Here is a 25,393-nt window from a genome sequence, read left to right on the forward strand (position 1 = left end):
CAGGATTATAAGCATTACGTAAAAGATTGGAAGGTTTACATTTAAGTAAGTTGTTATTAAGTAATAAATTATACTGAATAATATAGTATTGCATAATCTAGTCGTTCTGTTGTTTTAAGTATTACAGTGTGTTGTACAGTGTAATAGACTGACTGTTGAAAAACATTTTAATAGTGAATACTATTGTAATCAATTCAATACCGAGTACTCTATTTTCAGTTCCACAATAAAATTAAGCATATCTGTATTCTCAACACCTTTTCTGTTTTAATGATTACTTTACCAGTTTATTGGGGAACTCCTGATGAAGTCAACTTGGAGTCCTATTGAAGCGACATTAAGATGGGTTCAAACGTGTTAAAAAACAGTACCAATGTTTTTTTTTTTAATAATAATAATAATAATAATAATAATAACAATAATAACAACAACAACAACAACAACAACAACAATAACTAGAGTTGCTAGCAACTATAAAGGCTTCCAAGAAAACATGGTTTAATCATCACAAATAATCGCTAATACAGCTTGCTACGTTTCCTATAATTAGTTCATGGGCAACATAAGTTGTATTGTGTACTGAGCATAATCTTACGCTTTAGTTTAAGTGCACTGATCTGTCTTAGATACAGCTGAGGAGTTATAGGCCAATTTTTAGGTTTTGAACCTTAAGAGGTCAAAGGTCATGGGTAATGACATTTTTTTTACAGAGCACGTATGACTTCCTATATGTGTTCCATATGAACCATGACTCTATCTGTGATCCCTGAGGCGCGAGGAGCCAGTTTTTAGCTTGACCTTTTAGAGAGGTCAAAGGACAGAGGTGATGACATTTTTCACAGTGCACATATGTCTTCCTATACGTGTTCCATTATAACTATGACCCCATCGCCATGTCCTAGGAGATAAAATGTAAACGTTAATTCCAATATGCCTGCCAAACCATGTGACCAATCTGCTTTCGATTTTAACGAATATTACTGTATTATGGGCCGTACAACTCTACCAACATTGAAGAGCATACGTGCAAAACTGTTCTTGTTATGGATCATAAAGGTCGTTATTCAATTATCAATATGACCGCCAAACCATGTGACCAAAACATGCCATTTTGAAATCGACAGTACTTCACATTCCCCTCTACTATCTTGCTGAGTTTCATGTTTCTAGTGTATTGTATTATGAATTTATACTTTAATATATGTAAATATAGCACTCGTGAAATTAATATTTTGCTTGCTGCATCCATGTTTAATGAAAAAGCAGGGATTTTACAAAATTTAGAAAAGATCTTGTCCTGAGCAAACGTGACAATTTTTGTGCCGCTCAACATTGCGGTTTCAGACAAGAAGATCTTTGAATATTTTGCGCAAATCCAACGTGCATGGTGAAATTGTTTTGTTCGCGGCATCCATGTTTTTTAACGAAAAAGCCTAAAAATACCTGAGTGTGATATCAAAAAACGGTGCACAAAAAAAAGAAATCTTGAAAAATGGAGGAGGGTACATTTATAAAATATAAAATTATAATATATAAAATTTTTACTTCAGTAACGCATATCTGATTATTTCATTTTGGTCCGTTCCAACCCTTGTCCACTTTTCAGGGAACACAAAAAAGATACAATATCAAAAATACACATCTGATAGGACTGTTTTTTAAAATAATTAGGATTCCATTTAGATGTACTGTATTGGTTTTGTTGGTACAGTACTATATTTTCAACAGAAGTAGTATTTTAATTCATAACGATATGATTCAGAAAATATCACTTGCCAAAACTAAAGACAGCACGTTTACTGTAATACAGTACATGCTTTTAAATCCGAAGTATTGTAGCAGTATATAAAATTTCCCTTTAACAACCCAACAGCAAAATAAAATCTAAATGTCTGCGGATTGATTGTGTTAATACAAGGGCAGTAAACCATGTGTCTGGGTAAGGGATATCCGAGTGCTGACTGTACTTACATAACGGCAAAACAAATATTTCACAATATCTCAGAATGAAGAAAAAAAAGACTGCAGCTTGCAACAGTTGCTCATCGGTACTTTCCTCTCAAGGCAGTACTTTATTGTATCATCTTAGAGGAACGTAAGCTGATTTTTCTTTTCTTTTTTTTTCAACTTATTTCTTTCAAATGGTATCAGAAAATGTAATCTGAAAAATTTGTTTGTCTGAGAAACTGGTTGGCTTAGTGATTTAACTCCCGTAGCGTAAGCCGGACAGGTTTTTGTTTTGTTTGTTTGTTTTTACTTTAAATGCAAACAAGAGTGATTCAAATAAACAAATACTGGTACATCTTGACCTAATCAATCAGACCCACCCCCCCACCCCCCTTTTTGGCTTTTAAAAGCAATATATACTTTTTAACCCATCCTCAGCACCAAAAGAAGAAAAAAAATGTTGCCCTTTCCCCTTAAAACATTCAAATTAAAGAACCAGGTATGAGCCCTCCCAATGCTCACATGACTACACTCTAAAACCCAGTGCAGCAACACCACCTAATAATATTATAATGATATAGTGTCATGTGTTAAAAATGAATATTAAAAATACTAAAAAGCAGAATGGAAAATAAGGAGGCAGCTTGGGAATTCATCCATAACTTAGAACAGCAATGATGAAATGAGAAAAGAGCTTTCTGCTCGAGCCATTGATTAGCTCAGTGTTTAATTTTAGCCCATGATGTGCTGCAGTGAGATCATCCCAACAATGGCCTGGTCCCTGACTGCACTCCAGCACCGCCACACTGTCTCAGCAGGGAGGAATGTGATGGGGGAGGGAAGGGAAGAAAAGAGCACAGTGATTGTAAAGCAAGAGAATAAGAAGAAGGAGTAATAGGTTGGGAAGAGGAGAAGGGGGAAAGAGGAGCAGGAAGGAAAGGGGAGGATCAGTGGTAGGTATGAAGGGGAGAGAAAGAGAAGAGAACAGGGAGAAGCAGGCATACGGGAGAGGGAGTGAGGGAGCAAAGAGGGGATGTAACAGCAAAGAGTTGGAGAGAGGGAATAGGGAGTGTACAGAAAACAGGAAGGAGGCTAGCAGGAGATGGAGGAAGGGATAAACAGGGATAGGGAACAGAGGAGAGAAGACCATACTTGTTAGGAGCTCTCTCTGTGTTCACTCTCCTGAAGCCAGGGAGATCCCACACCAGAATCAAAAATTCCTATTCCAATCATTTTACAGCAAACAAATACTTCATACAACTTAATGAACTTGTCAGGTAACCTGATAAAGCCCATGGCATAAACCTCAGTAAAGACTATGCCGTAAAACGAAACAGGAATTGGAATTGTATAAAAGCGAACTAGGACAGGAAATGGAATTGGAATTGAAAAAATGGAATTGACCCCAACTCTGTCCCACACACTCCCTGTACAACAGTGAGGAATTCTGCCTGACTGATGATATGAGATTGATGATAAGAGCTGATGCCTCCTTTCTGGTCCAACAGATTAAGCTGTGTTTCAGCCTGATGATTATAAGAAGAAAATAGTCTGGAAAGAAACTGTGCACTGAGGAATATGACAATGAAAATGTGGCTTCAATGCACTCCATAGCACTTGCTCTGATTATAGCTGTGCTTCACAATGTCCTTGTAAATATGATATGCATAGTCACCACATTATTGTGCTGGGGCAAATATTTCAATATTTCAACAAACACCCCTTTGAAATGTATTTGGTGCCAAAACATGACTTATTCATTCATATAAAATAATTAATAAATGGCTTTATGAAAAAGATATTATGCAATGAAAACCAATGAGTAAATTACATCTGAAATAAAGAACGCACATTCAACTGTAGTGCATTTCTTCTCTTTATTCCAGGGTTTGTTTTGTTTTTTTACACTAATATGAATTATACTTTTGTTTACCATAAATAATAATTTACATTTGGAAAGAATACTCAAACATGAAATTTGTGATTGTCCCTAAACTCCCAGATTCAGACTACAAGAATCGAGTTTCATAAGTTCTCTTGACAGACAAATTAAGATGTGGCATGCGTACAGAGCCAGAGCCAATCTCCCCTCTCCAGGCATAAGCACCCTGCAGTGGTGGGTAAACAGGCAGAGCTGTTGCCTTTAGTCTTAAATCTTCCTTGAAGCTGTAGTGTTCTCTAATGAATCATGTGTGCAGTATTGTTGCTTGAATGATTCATCCCATGCTCATGAAAAACAGGAAAAAGACTGCTGTCAGTCCACATAGATAATGAGATAACAGCAGCCCTTTCAATGCATTTCGCTCTCCCTTATAACAAAGGTACCTCTGCAGCTAGTTCTAGCGATTGCAGCTAATTGACTACTTTCTTTAACCTACATTAGTTCCAGTATGTTTTATAACAAAAATACGTGCTTAAATATGTTTCTTTCAAAACTGCACAGTAAGATATATGCAGCTAGTTGAAGTTCAAAACAGGTGAGATGTATGGAACTGTTATGTTAGCTACAAGTACTTTATGCAATTTAAATCAACAACAAATAAGTAGGTAGCTTCAAGTGCGATTGAATTATTATTAATTATTATTATGTTTTACATTAGTGCAGTATCTATACTATCATTGACTGACTGCTTTACAGTTCTGGGTGATGGTTTCATAGTATATCTACTCTTCATTCCCATCTGCCTAGCTGCACAGGTTCTTGATCTGTCTGTCTGTCCAGCAACAGGTTTGGCTTTCTAGTCATTGTTCGGCCAGTCGACCAAGCTGTCAACTAACTGATCTCTCGGTGACTGAGGACAGTCTGTCTGGCTTCTTGGTCTATCAGTTGGTCAATTGATTGATTGATTTATCACACACTGGTTATTAAAGGGTACATCAGCACTATGTGAAAATAAAACAAACTATCCCACCTTGCTGTGTATTTGGTCATAATAATAATCTGTATGCACCCACACAGCTGCATATGCCATACTGCTAATGTCAAAAATCACTCTTCCCCAGCACCTCTTCTGAGCCAAAAAAGTTGACTTCCGCATGTACTGTTAGAGTACTGGCGCTTGCCCAATGAAGCATTGTGTAAGCTGTATGACCTCCGTGTAGAAACTTCTCTCTCTTCTCTGTGTGCCAAACATGGTCTATGTGCTGTGTTAGTGGTCACGGTGTGTATTACAGTTACACAACATTTTGTGCGTGGTTTATAATGCCTCTCCACTGACTCATGGACCACATCAACACTACCATTGATGCTTTTGGCAATTTAGTAGATTTCATTATTCGCAATGTTTGCAGAACAAGTTTCGGAAACAATGTATTTCCTTTCAGAATGAGGTCTTTGAGGATGTTCTGACCAAAAAAATCCTTTTCATTTGGTTACTCATTTGCACTCCCAGAAACAACATATGCACAATAATATAGTCTACACACTAATCCAGCTTTTGATATGAAAGCCAGTTTGTTTATCTGCAGTGATCACATTGATGTGATTGAGTGTGGATATCATAGTGAAACTAATGTGCTCCATCGAAGGTCTGTAATAAACACAGTGTATGTATGTATGTATGTATGTATGTATGTATGTATGTATGTATTTCTGTAACGACACAATTAATAAAACATGATATGGCAGTTTGACAAGTGACGAGGCATTATAAATCATGTACAAACTTTACGTACTGGCCTTGGGAAATATTTCACAACCTGCAGCACACCCGCCAATCGATGCATAAAGCCATGAAAAAGTATGGCTAACTCCAGGTATTTACAAACTAAAGAAAAAAGGAAAAAAAATGTGCAATGATATTGTTTATTTTACATTTTAATTGGGGTAATCTTTCATTCAATTTAGACTTGGAAGCTGCTCTACAATTAGATAAGGTCCTTTCCCCTCATCATCTTTTTTTTGTTTTTTGTGGGGGGGGTCACTGATATCATCACAATATTTTATTATTTAACTTTATCAATTGACTTTTTATCTATATATAAAGTATACAAAGTGTTATTTTGAAAAGCTTTAAGATTATCTGTCATAAAAAGGTCCACTGAAATTAAATCTTAAATTAAATTACAATCAAACATTTCATGTGAAAGATCAATGTAAAATGTATTTTAAAAAGGTAAGCATACCGACGCAGAAACACGAAGACTTTTTTGTGGAAAAAGAGGCACGAATAGGAAGTTTTGCATCAGTAGTATCATTTTCAATTGTTACTATTATCTTTTTTTTTTTTTTTTTTTTGGTATCTACCAATCTTGTAGTCTAGTCTCCATCTCTACTGTATTCACTTTCTGTGTGTCTGCTAACTGTAGTCTCCACAGGAGCTCACAGGCTGGATTTGAGAGCTAACATGCCTGACTGGAAGCTGCTCGTTCACTTGTGTAATTAGTATTTTTCTTTCATGAATAACAGGTTTTCGAGACCTCTGAAGAACCCCAGAGACAGCACGTTCCTCTAAACAAAGGGCTAGACTGAAGGTGCTGTTTAATAAAGCAGAGAGCACAGTACACATGCACGGAGGTCTATGATCTTCACCATCTAGACAAGAAGATCACAGTGCAAGCCCAAGGCTAATTTAATGTCTGAAAAGCTGTTCAACGAAGCCCATAGACCAAACTGAACCAAAAGTAACATCAATGTATGAGAGTGTAAACTACCCATGGGTAGAATACGTAGGTAGTATTTTATTTTCTGCTTTCGTGCATTCTTACAGATCAGCCTACCAATAGCCACTGCAAAGATCCAATGAGCTGAACCAGGCAGAGCCTACCACCTGATCCAGGGACTCGTCAATGGGCGGAAAGGGGTAGGAATCCTTCTCCATCACATCATTAAGGCGCCTATGGTCCACGCAAAACCACCACTCGCTCTTCTTCGGTACCAGCACAAAAGTGAGGCCCATAGACTGTCGGAGGGCTCAATCATGTCTGCATCTTACATTTCATGGAGGATGCGGTCTGCCGATCCCTGCCTGGCCAGGGGTAGTCTGCAGGGGTGCTGTCTGATGGAGCGGGTGTCACATGTACCAATGGAGTGCTGAACTAGGTACATGTGGCTGGTTTCTCCATGGCCGGCGAAGGTGACCTGGAATTCGGTCAGCAGTGTCCACAGCCTGGCACCTCTCACAGCTATTGCACCAGACCGCTTCTACTGCTGCCAGGGCCCCCAGGTGAAGCTGTAGCTGCTGGGCTGTGACAGGTTGGAGGCTGGTATTGCGGGCAGTCTGGTGGTAGCGATACCACAGGAGGGCCAGAACAGGGCGGCCTGGCGAAGCAGTGGTTCTGAGTGACTGATGTTGCCATGGTGCAGACTGAGCAGCCTGCCCACTCGTTATAGGAAATCCAAAATAAGTATGCAGAGGTCTTGCACTGCACCCAGGCAGATCTCGTTGTGCTTAATGACTCCTTGTGGGAGGTGGAATTCACTGGACACAAACACAAAGTTCACGTTATGAACACCCCACAAGATGGCACTGCGCTGCTGGCTCACCCGAGTACCAACAATGGTAAACAGGGAGCCAATGAAGAGTGCACACACATGCACAGGTGCGTCAAAATAATAATCTAAAACAAAAGGCGAAAGCAAAAAGGGAAAATAAAACACAATAACAAAACTACAAACAAAAGTTTGCTGCTTCAGCAGCATTCCCCCATCGTCGCTAACCGTACGGCTCGGGTCTTCAGCCTGTGCCTGCTCGTTATTCCTCTACCTAACACTGTGTGGGGATGCCTAAGGTTTCCCCGCTGACTACACACGTTCCCCCTTGGGACCATAACAGAAAGGACTGTCCTGCCCGATTCCAGGCTATCTTCCTCCGCCTGGTTTGCTGGTCTGGTCTTTTAGATCCAGGCGCTGGCGTTCTGTTTTGGTCTCTCCCGTAACTTCTGAAAAGAGCTCCCGCTCTCGTTCTCCTAGAAGGGCAGAGCTGAGGAATAGCAGAGCATTATTCTTATAGGTCGAGCACCACTCAAGACCCACCTCTCGACCACTCAGAGTGAAAGAGCGAGCCCTCTCCCAGCCTCCCCGTGTCACTGCCACGATTGACAGACGGACCCTTCACGGCTCCCGAGCTCCCCCTGCAAGACCATGTACGCACAAAAGAGCCAGCACAGGTCCCACCCTGTTACACTCCTCCATATTCTACTTGTATCCATCACCTTGCCTCTACAGGTGCCAGCTCCCCCCTGACCATCTTCAATTGGACCGGCGTCCTTTAAACCCGACTCCTCCAGGCAGAAGTGGCCCTCTGCAAGATGTCCTGCCGGACCGTGGTGATGGAGGACCCGGTGTCAATGCAGTACAGGGCACCCCCTCAACATGGATGGCGGCCTAGAGGCAGGTACCTTCTCCTGCGCGTCCAACAACTGCAGCATCAGTGGGTTGGAATGTGGTGGAGTTGGGGTCAAGTCTCTGGGCCTCAATCTCCCCTTCTATGCAGTCCTGTCTAGCCAAACATGTGATATCAGCGGCTACGGCTCCTACCTTCACCCTAGGTGCTCTCTTCCGACGCGGTATCGACACCAGAGCTGTGTAGTTGGCTCTCTCCTCTCGGAAAGGCTTCAGACACGGCCCCAACTAAGGATTGGGCCAAGCAGGTTGCTTTCTTTTGCTTTGTCCAAGCGAAGTCAGCGGTGGACAGCTCGAACTAGGCGAGGAAGGCTTCCAGTGAGGATGTGCCATTGAATCATGGCAGCTTGGCCATGGGGCCTTCCGATGAAGTAAGCTGCTGGGTAAGGTCAGGCTCTCATGGCAGGCAGGGGCTGTGCGCTCTCTCCAGTAGGCAATGCCATCTCTCTCGGGTGATAGGTGCTGCTCGCTCTCCATCGCAGGCGCTTCTTGAGGGAACTCTAACTGGATCCTTCGTGGGCAGCGGGGGTGAGGCTCAGGAGCAGCTGGTTCTTCCTTGATAGAAGTTGACTGTGGGGTGGGCCGCGAGGGGAGTCCCGCCTCTGCTGGAACGGCGGCACAGCGATGTGAACTCCCATCTGGGCGCCTCTCTCCAGAGAGCTTTCACCACCACCGTGGCTCTCAGCCAGGATAGAGCTCACTCTCTGTTTCCGACAGGCGCTTCGAATAAATTTTTTTATTTGTTTATTTTTTTCAGGTGGATGGATATGCAGTTGTGGTTGCAATCCATTAACATACAGTATAAATGACATTTTAGAACATTTATAAGCAGTTTTAAAATGCATTGCACAAACAGCAAAGTGTTACAAAATAGTATGTTCACAAATACAGCACCAGACATTATGAAGTAGTCATTCTACCCCCAGTTCTCTGTGCTTTAATCTCAGAATGAAACCAAGCAAGACCCCTCCCTCAGCAATGTGAACCAAGCTGACCATCTCCTCTCTGGTTTGGATGCTAGTGCTGGTCCAGCAATTCCTGCAATAGAGCCCTGCCTTTGTTCTGTTTCTAAAGAACCTCCCTCCTCCGCCCTTCACTCTCCCAGCTTGTGCTTGCATGGATGTCCCTGTGTATTTAAAACATGCTGGGAAGGCTGCAAGACTGTGGGCCCCAGTGCTTGGGAATCTGAGAAGGAGAATGACACACCAGACACATTTAAGCCCTGTCAGTCTGTACTGATGTGAAGAGCCTGCCACTTTCCCCAAAAGAACACCTCTTAATCCACCCACTCTCCCCCAGCACAGGGTCTGGCCTCATTTGCATTGGACAAGGGGAGTGTGTTAACTCTTAACTGTCCTCTAGGCTCACACCCCTACACTGATACACTGTAATCAAATCTCTCTGGAGACTGTTAAGCTGTGTAAATTAAAGTCTATATGCTTAAACAAATTGGGAATGTTTGTAACCAATCACAAAAACCATCATGTTAACACTTTTTAAAACATGACATGTCTTTGTGTATAAGACTCCATGTGCATATTTAACTGTACATGGAAAGCTTGTGATGCAATGTTGCACATGAAATAAATTGGCCTACGTTGTAAACACCTATATTTGGCCTGCATATTTTTGAGAATGATTAACCATTTAGGCAACATTCAAAACTTTTTATGTCTAAGTTTACTTTAAAGGTTTGACATAGTGGAATAAGGTTTCAAGGGTGTCAGAAGCGTGTCCACTGATCAACACACTAGACAAAACATTTCTCCACATGGCTTAGTATTTTGTAAGTTCCACTCAAAATGCTATTAAACGAGATTCCGGAGTGGCCAGATATAAGCTGGGGATCCAATAAGGAGTGTTGCACTGTCCCTGATGCTCCTGTGCAATTGGCTGGGATTGATTCACCACATTGCACTACACATCTCACATTGTATTACTCCAGTAGTACCTATTCCATATGTAACTTCCTGTGCCCTGCAGTCTCAAGATCTACTAGTTGAGCGCTGAGTCCGACTTCTCATAAACTGAATCTGAACCAGATTCTCACATTCTGCTCAAGCTGTAAATAAAATAAAATACAATACTTTTACAGAGTGAAATATAAATATTGTATACCCTTTGAATTTTCCCGTGATATGAAAATCACTTCAGAAATAGAATTGTGTTGTTGATGCAAAGAAACAGGGCTATCAATACAGTCTATATTCTGAAAGAGTGCACAGAAGTACAATAAATAAAGTGTAGTAAACAACACTGAATAGTACTGAGAGATACTGCTGCTTAAATACAGAGACAAATAATTTTCAATAATATTGAAAACTGAGTGTCTTTCTAAAACAGAAACAGTGATCGTCTCTAGATCTGTCACATCTTAAAGCATAATAAATACACACTTACTGAAGCTGAAGCAGTTGCATTGCAACATGCAGTGTGGCGGCATTTGCGGTCACAAAGAAATAACAGAACAGGGCCATTCAAGCACAGTAATTTCAGGTTACTGTGAGCTCAAACTGCGTGTTTAGCTGCTGCTTTATTTCAATCCTAGGCATACTCACATTAGCTTTCATAGCAATAGACTACAATCACAATGGCATAGGACTAGCACTGAAGTATGGGACCATGCTGGGTTCTGTAATTACAGCTCCATTCACACTGGCAACGCTGGTTTGCAACTGCACAGTGTAAACAGGCTGGAGGGTCAGAGACTCAGCTAGAAAGGGAACCCAAGATCTATTATAGGCATCATATTACTGATCATCAGAACAAGCCGTGCAGGTGTCCGCTTGAGCTTACCAGGCACCTGGCCAATAGGACTCGCTGTAGCATGATGAGTAGAAACACTGGCCACAGATTTCGCCTCCCTAAACTGCAGAAGCTCCAGAGCCAATGCAATTCTCCCTCTGGGATCCCCTTTGCACAGCCAGGAACCTGCACCCCCTTGACTACACGACTGACCCTGCTCACCACACGGCCACGCCTTTACCAGGAGAGATCCTCAGGGATCTCTGCGCCCCCTGACTGTATGACTCACCCTGCACACCACACAACCATGCCTTTACGAGGGAAGACACCCACACTAGTGAGTTTTTTTATACAGTAAGTAACTGATTGATTTCAAAACTTTGTCTGGTCTTAAAGGTTGCCAAAGATTCAGCAATAACGACAGGGTTACCATTCCAAACCCTCACTACTATCTGGTTGCACTTCATTGGACTCTCTCAGAGCCACAATGTCTCTTTAGTGCTGTGGTGGACACAGTACAAGTGCGGTCTCTGCTGGCATTACAAAACCTTATCATAAACACCTTGGATTTGTACTCTACACTTTCAGCTATACACCCAAGCATTCTATTTGCCTTTTTAATTGCTTCCCCACACTGTGTGGTTGCTGACAGCGAGAAGTCATTTACAACACCATCCTCTTTCTCTTGGTGGAGAAGAAAAAGAGAGAGAAAACAAAAATGTTTCCTAAGGATCACAGTGTATCCAGATCAAGCCCCCTCCTGCAACAATTCTTATTTTCCAGTTCCCACAATACACCACTCATTTCAGTGGCTTTGTTGCAGGGGGGAGCATAAACTGTTTAGACTGCAATGTTTCAAAGAAAAAAAAAATTCTACTGGCAAACATTCTTGAACAAAAGTTGAAAAAAAAAATGCTGTGCTACAGACAATGCAGGATACAGCAAAGGTAAAGTACCGTGTTTCTTGTAAACATAGTAGGGGATTCTGTGAGCAGGGCCTCTATGGAAGCAGTACTCACCCTCCAGCTCATGGTGGATGATGTCAGCGAGGTTGGGGTCCTCACCCCACCAGAAGATCCACAGCTCCTTGGCGTCGGGTTTGACGTCCCGGCGCCACACGCAGAGCAGGTTGGCGTGGACACAGCGCGTGAAGCTGCGCAGGATGGGGTCGTCCTGGGCCGGCGCCGAGATCACCGGGCCGCACTCCCCGTTCCCATGGAAACTGTACCGACGCCATTTGATACCGGTCAGCTCTGCCTGCAAGAGGATAGAGAAGCAGCACTTTGAAAAGTGTAAACTGCCCTAGAGACACTAACTGGACAACGTTTTTGTGGCGACAGTTTAGGAAGACCTTTTCAATATGAATTCATTCAAGGATTTAAAAGGTCAGTATTTTGGGTAAGTCTTTGGTAAGAATCACTGAGGAACATCAGGTCCCATAATAATGCTCACAGAAGTCTAACCCATGAATTCAGTTCTATGCCTAACTCCACACGCTTATCTGTTCTAAACTTCCTTTAACTGCATAGATCAAACATACAGTTTTGACATCAGACTACATTCAATTAAAGAAAGTTATCAGTCTCTATGCCTTGCTCTCTGTAAATCTCTTACATTTACTGGGTCATTTTACCTCAGCAGTGAAATCGGGGTCAACGCACTGGCTGAAGGCTGTTAACACCCTTTTTTAAAGGAGAGTTCAGGTGAGTCTTCAGGTGTTTTCTCCCCGGACTAGCAATAATAAGCTCTGAAATCCAGTAGCTTGTGGCCACGGTTAGCCTCCTTAGGGTTGTTTGAATTACTGAAGTGAAATGAATGCAAGCCCAAGGTCGTGCACACTGGCAAAGCATGTTGACCCCAGCACCCTTGTTAAATAATAAACATTCATTTCACTTGCCAGTGAGTTGTATAGCCCAGGTTTTTAACCGAGTAGCTCAGAGTGGTTCAGTTCTTAAAAACCCAGTTTCTGAGTGTACAACTGCCCAACAGCTCTGATAAATATGTTGTTCCATCTATCTGTCTGTTTTAGTGTGTCAGTATCTGCTTTCTCTCCCTCTGTATCAGTTAGTCTATCTGTGTGTCTGTCAGTCTTTGCTTAGGACTTTCTTTAGCAGAAGGTATGCAATGTATCAATCTCAGGTAACAGTATATGGAGGCCGTTTATCTGTCTGTCAAACCTGTATGTAATTTATAGTTTTCCAATTATGAAACCTGCTAAGGGCATTCTTTAGCACAAGGGTTATATATATATATATATATTGTAAACGATCCTCGCACTCACGGAGTTCGTTGCCCCTTTAAGATAGACCCAGGACACAAAAATTGATCTTTTACGGCGCTGACGCGCACTTTTTAATAAACACAGAAATGAAAACAAAACAAATGCCTAGCTCCCTCTTGGAGCTCTGACTAAACATAGACTGGTTCCTCACTAAACCACAGGACGGCTAAGCCGTTTACCTGACAAACACCAAAACGGGCTTCTCTCAGCACTCTCTTCAATACGACTGGACACACACGCAGTCGGGCTCTTCACTCAGCAGCCCCGATCAGTCTGGCTGCCTCTTTTAAATACCCTGCACCTGTCTCTAATTTATAATTACGATCAGGTGCCGAGGATTAACTAAATCATTAAAACAATTACAATTAAACCCCATAACACCCAAATGTGCATTCTCACAAGGTTTTTAGCAGGGAAGGATTTTAACCCCCTCCCTGGTACCTTACAATATATATATATATATATATATATATATATATATATATATATATATATATATATATATATATATATATTTTTTTTTGTTTTTTTTTTTTTTTTTTTTTTTTTTTTTTTTTTTTTTTTTTTTTAATAGAATTGGAAAGATTTGGATTCTTTCAAAAAAAATATCTTGATTAAAAAATATCTTTGCAAGTTTTATCACAATCTGTGTTTTTTTTAGGGAAATGTAAAAAAGTATTTGGTTTGAATGCAAAAGTAGATGCAGCAGTGTTCACCTTTTCTATATCCTTACTGTGAATAAAGTTTGTGGACTGGTGTCCTTTTTACTTGCCCTTTATTTATTATTCTCAACAGCAACATTGCATTTATTTTTAAACCTGAGATCTGCCACAATATTGTATTTTTCTCTTAAATTACAATATAATTTCATAAATCCATTTTGCACTTCTGCTATGCAAAGGTCTCAACAGTGCAGTTCTGAAAGAAGCACATGTTATTGCACATTTTTTGCATTTTCATTTTAAATAAAAAGATCTGGTACTACTTTAGGTTAAAGAAAGCTCAGATTCCCAGAGTTCTCTGTATGCACTTGCACTTCCTAGGTTATCTGACCACAGCAGTGTCTTCAGGGTCAAAGCATGTTACTGGCTGATACCATGTCAGTCAATAGGGAAAGCAGCCGATTGGTTATTGATAGGAAAGAAGCCAGTGAACGGGTGAGGGCAATTTTACTCTCCAGGTGGAATGACCCAGAAAGTGCAAGAAAGTCTAAAAGCAAGGCTTGCACAGAGATTTCCTTAACCTAGAGTAGCACCAGATATCATGATTTATAATGAAAATATAAGTTTGCTAAAACATGACATTATTTTAAAACTGGACATGTGTACATAGGACTGCCTCCATTATATCGCCTTCCACAGGAAACTTTCACCAAAACAACCTAAAAGGCACAGATACGGTAAGCATCTTAACCTTGTATGATACCATCTTTTGATGTGCATATGGAAGTGAATGAAGATTTTATTGCATTAGCTATAACCACTGTAAAAGAAAGATTTCAGTTGTGTGAGGTATGATAAAGTAGATTTAAAAACACTGCAAACCATGCATAATGCATATGTACAAACACTGGGAAAAGCATGTACAGTACAGTGCCAGTGTGCCTAGGTAAACTTAGCTTGTCTTGTTATGGTATTCTAGATGCTTATTACTGTATTGTAAAATATTATTGGCATCAACTCATCAATGAAATGTATAGTTTTTGCAGCGTTCAGGAGGGGAGCTTGCCATGCTGCTGTGTCTAAGGTCAGAGCAGGGTTAATTAAACGCGGCCAGGGCCTTTGCACCCCAGCTAATCCGAGAGAGAAACATTGGTGCATCGATAATCTGTGCTAAAGATAGCACAGCACTGGGGACGTTGCAATCTCTTTAGTATTAGCGATTTTCTGATTTTAATTTGGATTCCCTTACGGCAAGATTTAATTGCTAAATCCTGGAAAAGTCTTTTTAGCAAATAAATACAAACTGTGACTGTTACCCAAAGTCAGGACTGAAGGTACTGGGTGAAATTTTAGGAGACTGTTCCCCCAGGTCTAAGGTAGCCAAACAGACAGACCATGTTACAGTAGGGGTAGAATCAAGGTCGTAAAATCATGTGACTGCTTGTGTGACCTTTTCACTTCCTTTGTTACGGGCAAAAATGACCCAGCCCCCGCCCCCCCCCTCCCCCCCCTCAACCCCTCTTTTGATCCAGTTTTAAACTGCTTTTCAAAATAGATTAAATAACCTATGATAACCATTAAACTGTTTTTAGCCTCTGAGGTGGCAGAGAAATCTCTGAGTCAAAGCCTAGACACGAAAAACAACAAAAGAGGACTTCTGCTCACAGTGATTTCAATACTGCTGTACGTGGACAAGCTTTCTTCTGCATGCTTGTTTGTGGTTTGATCTGTTCATTCCTCCTCTGTACACTGTAAACATCCCAGCCCACTTCACGTGAGACTGCATGCAGCCTGCCCCGAAATCCACCTATAAGCCTAAAAGCAGGAACTGAAAGCTGTGCTTTTATTTTCTGTGACAGTGCCTGCGCAACTGGAGAGCCCCTTCTTCAGATCAGAGTAAATCAGGGCAACGTTTACTATAATAAACGCATAGCAGAGTGTAACGAAACGCAGTGATCAAGCATAGGTAAGCATTATGAAAGCTGGAGAGGTAAGGTAAAGCACATTTTAAAAAAGCACCATGACAAACTGTGCTAAATGGGAACATTGAGAAAACTGCCAAATTACTGTGCAAATTTACAAACATGTTATATGGGGTGCCTTCATCATTATACAGTTTTACTTTAGAAATAAATAAGGAATAGCTTGGCTTATTATGGTACTTTAGATGATTATGATTGTATTATAAAATATTGTTGTGTCTACAGTCTTGACCGAAATGTGCAGAACATTTCAAAATTAAAAACAAAAAAATCGACACACCACGAAGAAGCAGAACAAGCATATCAGTGCCATACAGCCCCATTGCCACAGCTGTAAATCTGAAGCTGATTTGAGCTGTCTGTACAATGCAACAGGACGTGTGTCAACAGTAAGATTAATATAAAAGAAGAAATGGCTTGGTAAACCAAGGAAATGTTTGTATCACATATCAAAAAAGTATAATACCAAACAGCTGTTGAGGCCACTTAAGTTACTGTCAATAACTACATGCTAAAGAATGTGGACACCAAGTTTCATCAAAATTTTTTAGATGTCTGAGATTAGCCGATAAAGAAAAACATACACAGATGTCTAGAGAGAGAAGAGGAACCTACAGTGGAAAGAACATTAAATCACAATCTTTCAGGATCTATCGTCGGAGCTTGCAGAAAAAATGAGAATGTTTGATGAAGCATGGCGGTTTTGCTAAAGAACAGGGCAACTCTGGGACAGGTTGGAGATGACACTGTAACTGCATGTCTCAAAAACACAAAAGAGCTCCATTTGGAAAAAGAAAGGAAAATAAACCCAACATTTACCTTTTAAGTCTCATTAAGTTCAAGTTAAAATGTGAAACGTTGTTGAAATGTTGAAAGGCTATTTCTGCTATAAGCCAATACCTGGAGAAAACATTAATAAACTAATTAATGTTAGGCAATTTAATAGTAGGGCAGGTATTGTTGTTGGAGTTTGAGTTTAAAGTTTAATGCTGGGATAGGATTTTTTTTATTTTTATGATTGATTGCTTACTTAAAAATGAGGAATGGGAAGTGGTCGGGAGCTTGAATACTCTCTGACAGAATCAGTGCAGGCTTTGTTTTTGTTCTTTTGGCTTGTTATATTTGAGTGTACTTTTAAATAACCCTGTGACATGATGACTTGGGTGGTGACGTCCGACCCGGAAAAAACACACAGTACTGCAAGTAAATGAAGGGCTGTAAATAATAAATGAACCAAATAAAAGGTTTAAACGAACAGGAAACAAAAACACTAAACTCAAACAAAACGACACATTAGCCAAAACAGACCAACACACCAGACACGCTGGTGTAAAACTAGCACGAAAAGCAACTGTAATTAGTTAGAATTTCTCTACTTCCCAACTCTAGTTCTGCCTCTATCACCCGTGATCACCCTATTTATACATCTGTTGCTGAAGCCTTAATTAATAATTTCATAACGTATTCAAATTCACGGCTCCAGCCACATTTCCATGTGTTTTTGCAGGGAGGATTCTAACTTCCTCCGTCACCCATTATTCCACACACACATCCCCAAGCTCACGTACCAACATAGCTTTTTAATCTGCATGTGATGTGATTGTGCAATCCCCGTGCCTAAATACAAACATACATGTTACATAATCAACACTTCATGCACCACTACACACATACACATAAACATAAAGTTCACACAGGGACAGCACCCAGCCACAAACCCTCAGCTGGGATATGGGGGTTTTAGGTAAAGAGCAATGTTTGGAATGGTTATCTGATTTTACTGGCTGGAGAATAATGGTATCTATGTATACATATATATGTGGGGAAACAACTACAGTAAATCACTTTGAATTGGAAACACAAACAAGGTCAAGAACGAGGAATCTGTGAGATACCAGTGTGGGGGGCTTCCCACAAGGGGGGGTACAAACAATTACATTTAAGATGGAATACCTGCTTAACAAATGATGGCTAATAATATTAAAATAGTAGCATAGAATGTCAACGGTTTTAATACATATCAGGAAAAACAAACTAACCTAAAAAAGCAGAAATTATATTTTTTTTACAAGAAATTAATTTTAAGAAACGTGGAGTATCAATAATTTTCATTAAATGTGGCAATACAGAAGGAAATACGAGACAATGAAGGAAGAGTAAACAATCATAATTTAATTCTGGCAAAACTTATATGCACCATGGTGGACCCAGGGTTTTTTGCGCTGGCTTTGGGAGACCTGCCTGTAGTTATAGGGGGAGATTTTAACCAGACCCAGGACATGTTTCTGGATAAATCAACACCAGGGAATACTAAGAATCCCAGTAACTGCAGAGCTCTGGCAGAACTAAACAGAGAGCTCGGCCTGATAGATATACAGCGATTAATACATCCCAATGAAAGGGGTTATACATTCTACTGCTCTGGCAAAAAGCGTCATCTAGAATTGACTATTTTTTAATCTCCAAAACTCTAGTTAAAAACTCTAGCATAAATGTGATATAGGAGTTATTGTAATATCAGACCATACGAATGTGGATCTTATAATGGATGTGGGAAGGAAGCCAGAAAACATAAATAAATAAATAAATCACAGAAATAGCGATTAAATACTAATATTGCAGTACTTGGCTCACACTGCCACACTTCAGAAGGAAACTGATTTTTTTTTTTTTTAACAATAACAAAGGTTCAACACAATACCGCTCAGTGGTATGGGAAGCTTTTAAATCATATCTAAGGGGTGGACTGCGTCAAATGACATCCACAAATAAAATAAATAAAAAAATAGAATAGGTACGCAAACTTGAAAGAGAAATTAAGGAATTAAGAGACAACAAATGGAAGTAATCCTTCTGCAGAAAAACTTCATAAATGGCAAAAGCTACATTTGAGATTAATTCAATTTATAATTAAAAAAAAAAAAGAATATACACTATACAGATTAAAACAAGCCCATTACCAATCCGAGCAAGCAAGCACAATACTAGGACGCCAATTTAAAAACATAGAAATCAACTCCAGTATTCCAGCAATTAGAGATGAGACTGGACAGATACATACACAGATATACTAATAGCACCTTTAAATCATACTGCCATAAATTATATCAATCGGAATCAAAAGCAGGAACTCCAGATTATAAGAAGTTATTTTCCCAGATTGAATTACCAAAACTCAATGTAGAACAAAGAGTTTTTTTTTTTTTTAACAAAAAATAACTGAAGGGGAGATTACAGAGGCAATAAAATCAATGTTAACAAGGAAGGCGCCAAGGGAAGAGAGTATGCCTAGTGAATTTTACAAGTGGTTCAGAGACATTCTTACCACAGTCCTCTGTGAGATTTTACAATGAAGCATGGGACAGAGGGATATTACCCACTAGCATGAATAGTGCAATAATAACAATTATACCAAAATCCGGAAGAGACATTTTAGAATGCGGAAGCTACAGGCCAATGTCTCTACTGAATGCAGATTTTAAAACTGAACCAAGGTTATTGCTATTAGACTAAATAAAATTATTGCATTTGATGGTTAAATCAGACCAATTACTGTAGGTTTTGTCACAGGGAGAAATGCCTCAGACAATCTGTGAAAGTTAGCACATTTTAGGGCTGCAGCGAAGTGTATATTTTGACCTTCGAAGGTTCAGAACACATTGCCGAAAGAAGGTTAGAATCTTCGATGGTACTCATTTGCACAATTTACTGGTGACGTCACCACAGTTACTTGTTTATATTTGATTGAAAATCCTATTTCACCGGTAATCCGTATAAATGGAATAAAACATTCCCATGTAGTTTAAACATGCGTTATATACGTTATATGGAATCGTTTTGTGCGATATCTGGATACAAGATAAATTGGTCAAAAGTCCTACCATTTTCAAAACGTTGCCCCTCTTCCTTATTTGGTAAATGTAAATTCAGATACTTGAAATATTTAAATATTTGGGAATTCTGATAAATTCTAGGATGGGACAAATGATGGTCTCCAATTTAGAGATTTCAATAGATAAAATGACCACCCATTTAGCAAAACTGGAGTAGGCTAAATCGATCTGGGGGAAAATCAATGTAATAAAAATTAACTACTTGGTGTCTCTGATCCCTTTAGCAACTAAACCTCTTTTTTCCATGCAAACTAAATGGGGGGCTGGGTGCACAGCTTGCCCTAACTAAATTACAAGGTACAGTTAACAAAGGGAGTCTTAAATGGACAAACTTGAAATATTATCATTCTGCCTTCTCTTTAACTCAAATGGCTCATTTGAGAAGAACAGGGAAAGAAAGACCAGATTGGGTAAATATTGAAGCGAAGGTGCCAATACCCTTTTCCCCAGTCGATTACTTGGAACAGGAACAGCCTGAGCAAATGCGTTCTAATCCTGTTATAGCTCATACTGTTTCAGTCTGGGCACAGACAAATGTACTGTTGAAAGAGTCCACTGGAATGCATCAAGACTCTCCTACATGGAAAAATCATAAAATGAAGATAGGAGGTAAAAGCGTGAAATGGGTAAGTTGGTAAAAAAGGGATATACATTATATCAAAGATTTACACACAAAAGGGCACTTCAATTAATTCAAAATAAGTGCAACATTCCTAGCACTGACTTCTGAAGGAACCTGCAACCACGTCACTGTCTAAGAGGTTTGTTACGGAGCGGTCTGAAAATGCCACAGGCTTCATCAGTAGTTAAAGTTTTAAATCAGTGGATGCACAAATCCCACTATGCTTCTGGTACATATTCCTTTTTTAATAGATAATGCAACCCCCAACCTGACTGGATTCAAAATAGCGTGAGAGCAGGATCTGCGTATTAGTCAGGAGGACTGGGAATATCTCCTTGCTAATATGAATAGACCCATGATAGAAATACATCTGGGAGGGTGAAGGTGTTAATGTGTGCCTCTCTCATAGGTGAAAATGTGAGAAAAGTAATGGCAATACATATTAGATGATTTACGAGAATTATTTTATTAGCCCTGTGTACTGTAACAGCCCAAATTACAAAAACATTACAATCAACACACTGCCAAGACTGAAATTAAATTCACAGCCCCACTTCAATCATTTTGCATTGGTAGTGAATGGATACTATTTGCAGTGCCATGCTTTTGTATGCATTTGAACATGGAGCAATTATCTATTCCAGGATTTCAAGAAATGGAGGAGTGGAGTAAAGAACAGACAACAAATGCCCAACCCCCGTCCTTACTTCACCTGCCCAACGATAAAGAAACAAACACCAGTGTGAAAACTCCTTTCACAAAGGGAAAGTAAGCCATAGATAGGCTTGTGGGTTTAGCTGCTATTCTAAAACGTGAGTCTCGTTTTTTGTACGGTATTCACTCCAGCATTAAAACTTTGGCTTTTTTTGGTGTGCTTTATGTGGCTTAATGGGCTTACGATGTACTAAACATTGAGCACTGGATCTTACTGCCTACAGTATATCACAGATTCTGTTAAGGTTTAATCGCATTAAGCCAGGCTAGATTCAGACCCTGTCACTGCATTTGAAATATAGAAAACACAGAAGCAAACAAACCCCAGGAGCTGCTGTTACCAGAAGTGTACCGTATCTTCTCAAGGCTGTCTGAGTAAATTGACACATTCCTGAAATCATAAAAGAAACCTATAAAGGAGGGTCAATCGCTGCAACAAAAAATGAAGAGATGGGTATAGAAGAACGTAGTAAACAGACACCCCGCAACCAGATTCTAGTATAAAAGTGGACTATTGTTTTCTGTGCTTGCTTAGATTTCCAAAAAATACCTGTGTTACCGTATACCTGTATTTTACCTGGAGTAGATTTAAATCACATTTTACTGCATAATCCTACCTGACTCCTGCTCCCCACCTGCTCATACTATGACTGTAGACCAAGGATGTGTTCATATGTGCAGACATGTGAGTTCTTTTGCACAACACTGGAGGAATCAGCAAATAGCATGTGATTTGTGGTAAGCTTTTACAAGGGTCAAAATAAATGGAGTCGACATTAGGATTGGTCAGCCCCAGGTGAATTTTAAAATAGAAAATCTAATTTAAAAAATAAAATGAAATTACATTTGAAGCTACTTACTGTAAGTATGATATGCCTACATTCTACATTTACGATCCATATTTTTTAAACTAAAAATAAATCAGTTCCCTTTTTGCAATATGAATTTAAAATATCCATAGTTCAAATGATTAAATTAGATGGACATCAACATACTCAAAATACATAATCATAACATACATTTCCATATATTAAAGTTATTAAACCTAGGCTACAGTCAGTACTTGGAGTTCAGGGTTAATACATATACAAATCTGTACAATACACGCTCTCCATGTGTTACAAGCACAGAGTATAAACAGAGTAGTATCAGTGTTTCCCGAACCTCTGACCCGAGGCTAGGATTAAAAACGAACAGCTCTTAGCTGAGATTTTAATAGCCTTTGAAAGAGCTCAGCAATCCTGACAAGTGGAGCGTTCGGATTCTGCTGCAGCCGAGACTGAGGGAATACATTTCCTCTTCGCCCTGCTCAACTGTATCCCCTTGCCAGACATACAACACAAGAGGTCACTAATGAAATTGTCTTTTCACAATGATCGTAAGACAGCGTGGATGTCAAATGGCCCGCCACGGCTGGGGCTTGTTCAGATGGAACAAATCAGTGGTGATTGCTGGCAGAAGAGTGTAGGGTGATCTGGCCTGTGGGTAAAATATGAAGACCTCGCCAGCTAAATTTATCGAGCATGGCTCCTTGCCTGAGAGCTTTTGAAACATGTTAGGCTTCCCTGTTAATTTTACCTTTATGAAAGTTTCCCATAGTAAAAGCATGAAAAAGCATACGTGGGCATTGTGAAGCCCAGAGAGGTATGGGATATTAAAAAAAAAAAAAAAAAAAACATACGGTAATCCATAGTATGCACACATGCTTTCCATCACTTAAATACGACTAATCAGCCATCCTTCTGCTACTTCCTGCTGCTGCAGCAGGGCATAAATGTAACTTCTAACACAGTTTTAGCACAGGAACACAAAAATGAACTCGGCACCGGTTTCCACAGCACCCAAGAAACAAAACAGCAGTAATTGCTTATGGCTTTTTAACAAGGAAAGCAAAGCCAAATGTATACAAAAAAGTATTTTTATGTTCAAACAAAAGACATTTTAATTTATTTTTACTTCTAAAAGCATGGTAAGGCTTTTTTTTGCATGTGAAAATGAATGCATCATTTTTGGTGTCACAATGTATCCTCATGAACATTCCTATGTAGTCAGCAGACATTTATAATTGTTTTTTTTTTATTTTAAATGATAGTGTTTTAAAAGACCATATAGAATAGGCTACATGTTATTCCATCCTGCAGTTTTTAGGTAAGCAAACTTTCTCCATACTTTGTTTTCCACAACATGGCAACAAGTACGCTTAGGTGTGCACATGAAAAACGGTTCTGTGCACATGTAAAGCACCACACAGGCTATAGTATAGCCCTCTTGTGAGTGATCTATTTCTGCTTAATACTTTATCAGTGACTACATCTTACAAAGGGACTATTTGATTTGCTGTCATGGAAACAGTGGATATACGAGTTGTTTGAGTTGGATAAATGCTCGTTGGAAAAAATCTACAGTTTTTTTGTGGTGTTTAGCAGAGAACTGGAGCTGCTGTTGACGACATCAAGCTTCTACAAGATTGATACTAATTAGTTCTCCTAATCAACATGAATTCTGAAACACATAAATGAAGCTGCATTGGAGGCTAATGCTTTATAAATCAGTTTCTTAACTCTCTAGTTAAAACGACTAATGACGATTATTGGTCACAGAGATGGAAAAGATTGACGCTTGCAAAACAAGTGACAGCAGCCAACACAGGCAGTTTCACTTCATTTTAGCTTCTAACACGGTTATACATTTTGTTTCATTCATGCCGTTCACTGTATCTGCTACTTACTACCACAGCAACACCTACTGTACCCTTGCACACCACGCTCTCACACATGCACAGCATTATCAATGTGAATGCAAGTAAAAACACAGATTGGCATATGACTTGACGGTCCAGTCAAAGTGTTTTGGCGGTCCGTATTCGACCGAGGTCCACCTATTGACTGACATGCTTTCAGCCAGTAACATTCTTTGCCCAAAAGATACTGCTGGGGTGAAATTAACCAAGGAGGTAAAGTAGTGGCATGCAAAGAAAGCTAATTGGGAATGTTCTTTTACCTATTCTAGTATCAGAGGAAATTAAAATGCATGTGTTCAACAACTTGCGTTTCTTTAAAAACTGCACATGTGAGACTTATGTAGATAATACCAGTGCAAAATCAGTAAGTATTGAACACGTCGGTTAGTACAACACATCAACATTACCGTGCATGGGCTTAAACTTGGGTACACCTTTTTTTTCTGAGAAAATGCAGTTACTGCTTCAGATGCATATATAAGCCCATGTGCCTGTCTCCGAGTTTGGTTGAAGATAAGTGTAAACGCAAGGCTTGGAGGCAGATTGTGTTTATAAATATGCTTTACTATATGACAAGTTGTGACATTAGCACTGATAAAAGAGCACGTTAGAGCCTTATAATTTGATTTCTAATGGATACTTGCTTTCTCTTCATTACATGGTAAAGACTTTATTTCATCCATTTTTCTACACCTAGTTTACTGTTGGGTTATAAAGCTATATTCTACTGTACTATTCTACTATTTTTTTTTTTTTTGCTGCTGTCTATTTTACGATATAAAACATTGCGGATCTCCACCATAAAATGCAGAACTCATACTGTTTATTTATTGTATGTTATATTAAGTTAGTAAGCTGTTCAATAAATCACACCATGGGGTCCCCTCACCTGGTAAAAGCACAGCCATGTGGTGTGCAAGGTGAGTCATACATTCAGACACAAGCAGACACCTACAGGGCTGGCCTTTGTCGTCCAGAGGCCGATATTTTGCAGACATCATCTCTCAAGTTCCTGTGTGTAAAGAAACAATTGACTTGGTCGTGGGATCAGAGGTTGCCCACTGACCTTCAATTCTCCTGAGCAGTGTGAGGAATTGCTGCAGTGAGTGAACAGAACTGGACTTTCTAAATTAGGGAGAAGATCAAGGGAAAAACAATTGAGAACTCTAAATGTAATAAACAAATAAACAAATAAATAAATACATACCCCTGCAGGGGGCATCAACGGGTTGAAAACGAAGATCGGCCACAATACCTAACTTTCATTTAAAATAGCCCCCAGTCCCCCCCCCGGGAGTCAGCTGCTTCTCTGTTTGCATGGTGTTGATCTCAGTGCTGACTCAGCTGCAGCACTTCAGGTCAGGACCATGCTGGAATTACAAGCCTGGATATTGTATAAAAATCAGTTGCTGTTTTTGGACAATAAGGTCTACATCATTGCAGCACGTGCCAATCAAGCTCGCT

At 39.8% G+C, this 25,393-nt stretch overlaps 1 protein-coding gene across 1 annotated transcript in view; it reads right to left on the bottom strand.

Moving 5' to 3' along the window:
• The window catches only part of LOC121299806 (mediator of RNA polymerase II transcription subunit 13-like), a 123,594-nt gene that overhangs the window by 82,170 nt on the left and 16,031 nt on the right, over positions 1-25,393 (bottom strand). Inside the window, 1 exon segment of the mRNA XM_041227896.1 lies at positions 12,055-12,292. Within this exon segment, the coding sequence (XP_041083830.1) occupies positions 12,055-12,292 (238 nt within the window).

Source organism: Polyodon spathula, chromosome 25, assembly GCF_017654505.1.
Source record: "Polyodon spathula isolate WHYD16114869_AA chromosome 25, ASM1765450v1, whole genome shotgun sequence".
NCBI lineage: Eukaryota > Metazoa > Chordata > Actinopteri > Acipenseriformes > Polyodontidae > Polyodon > Polyodon spathula.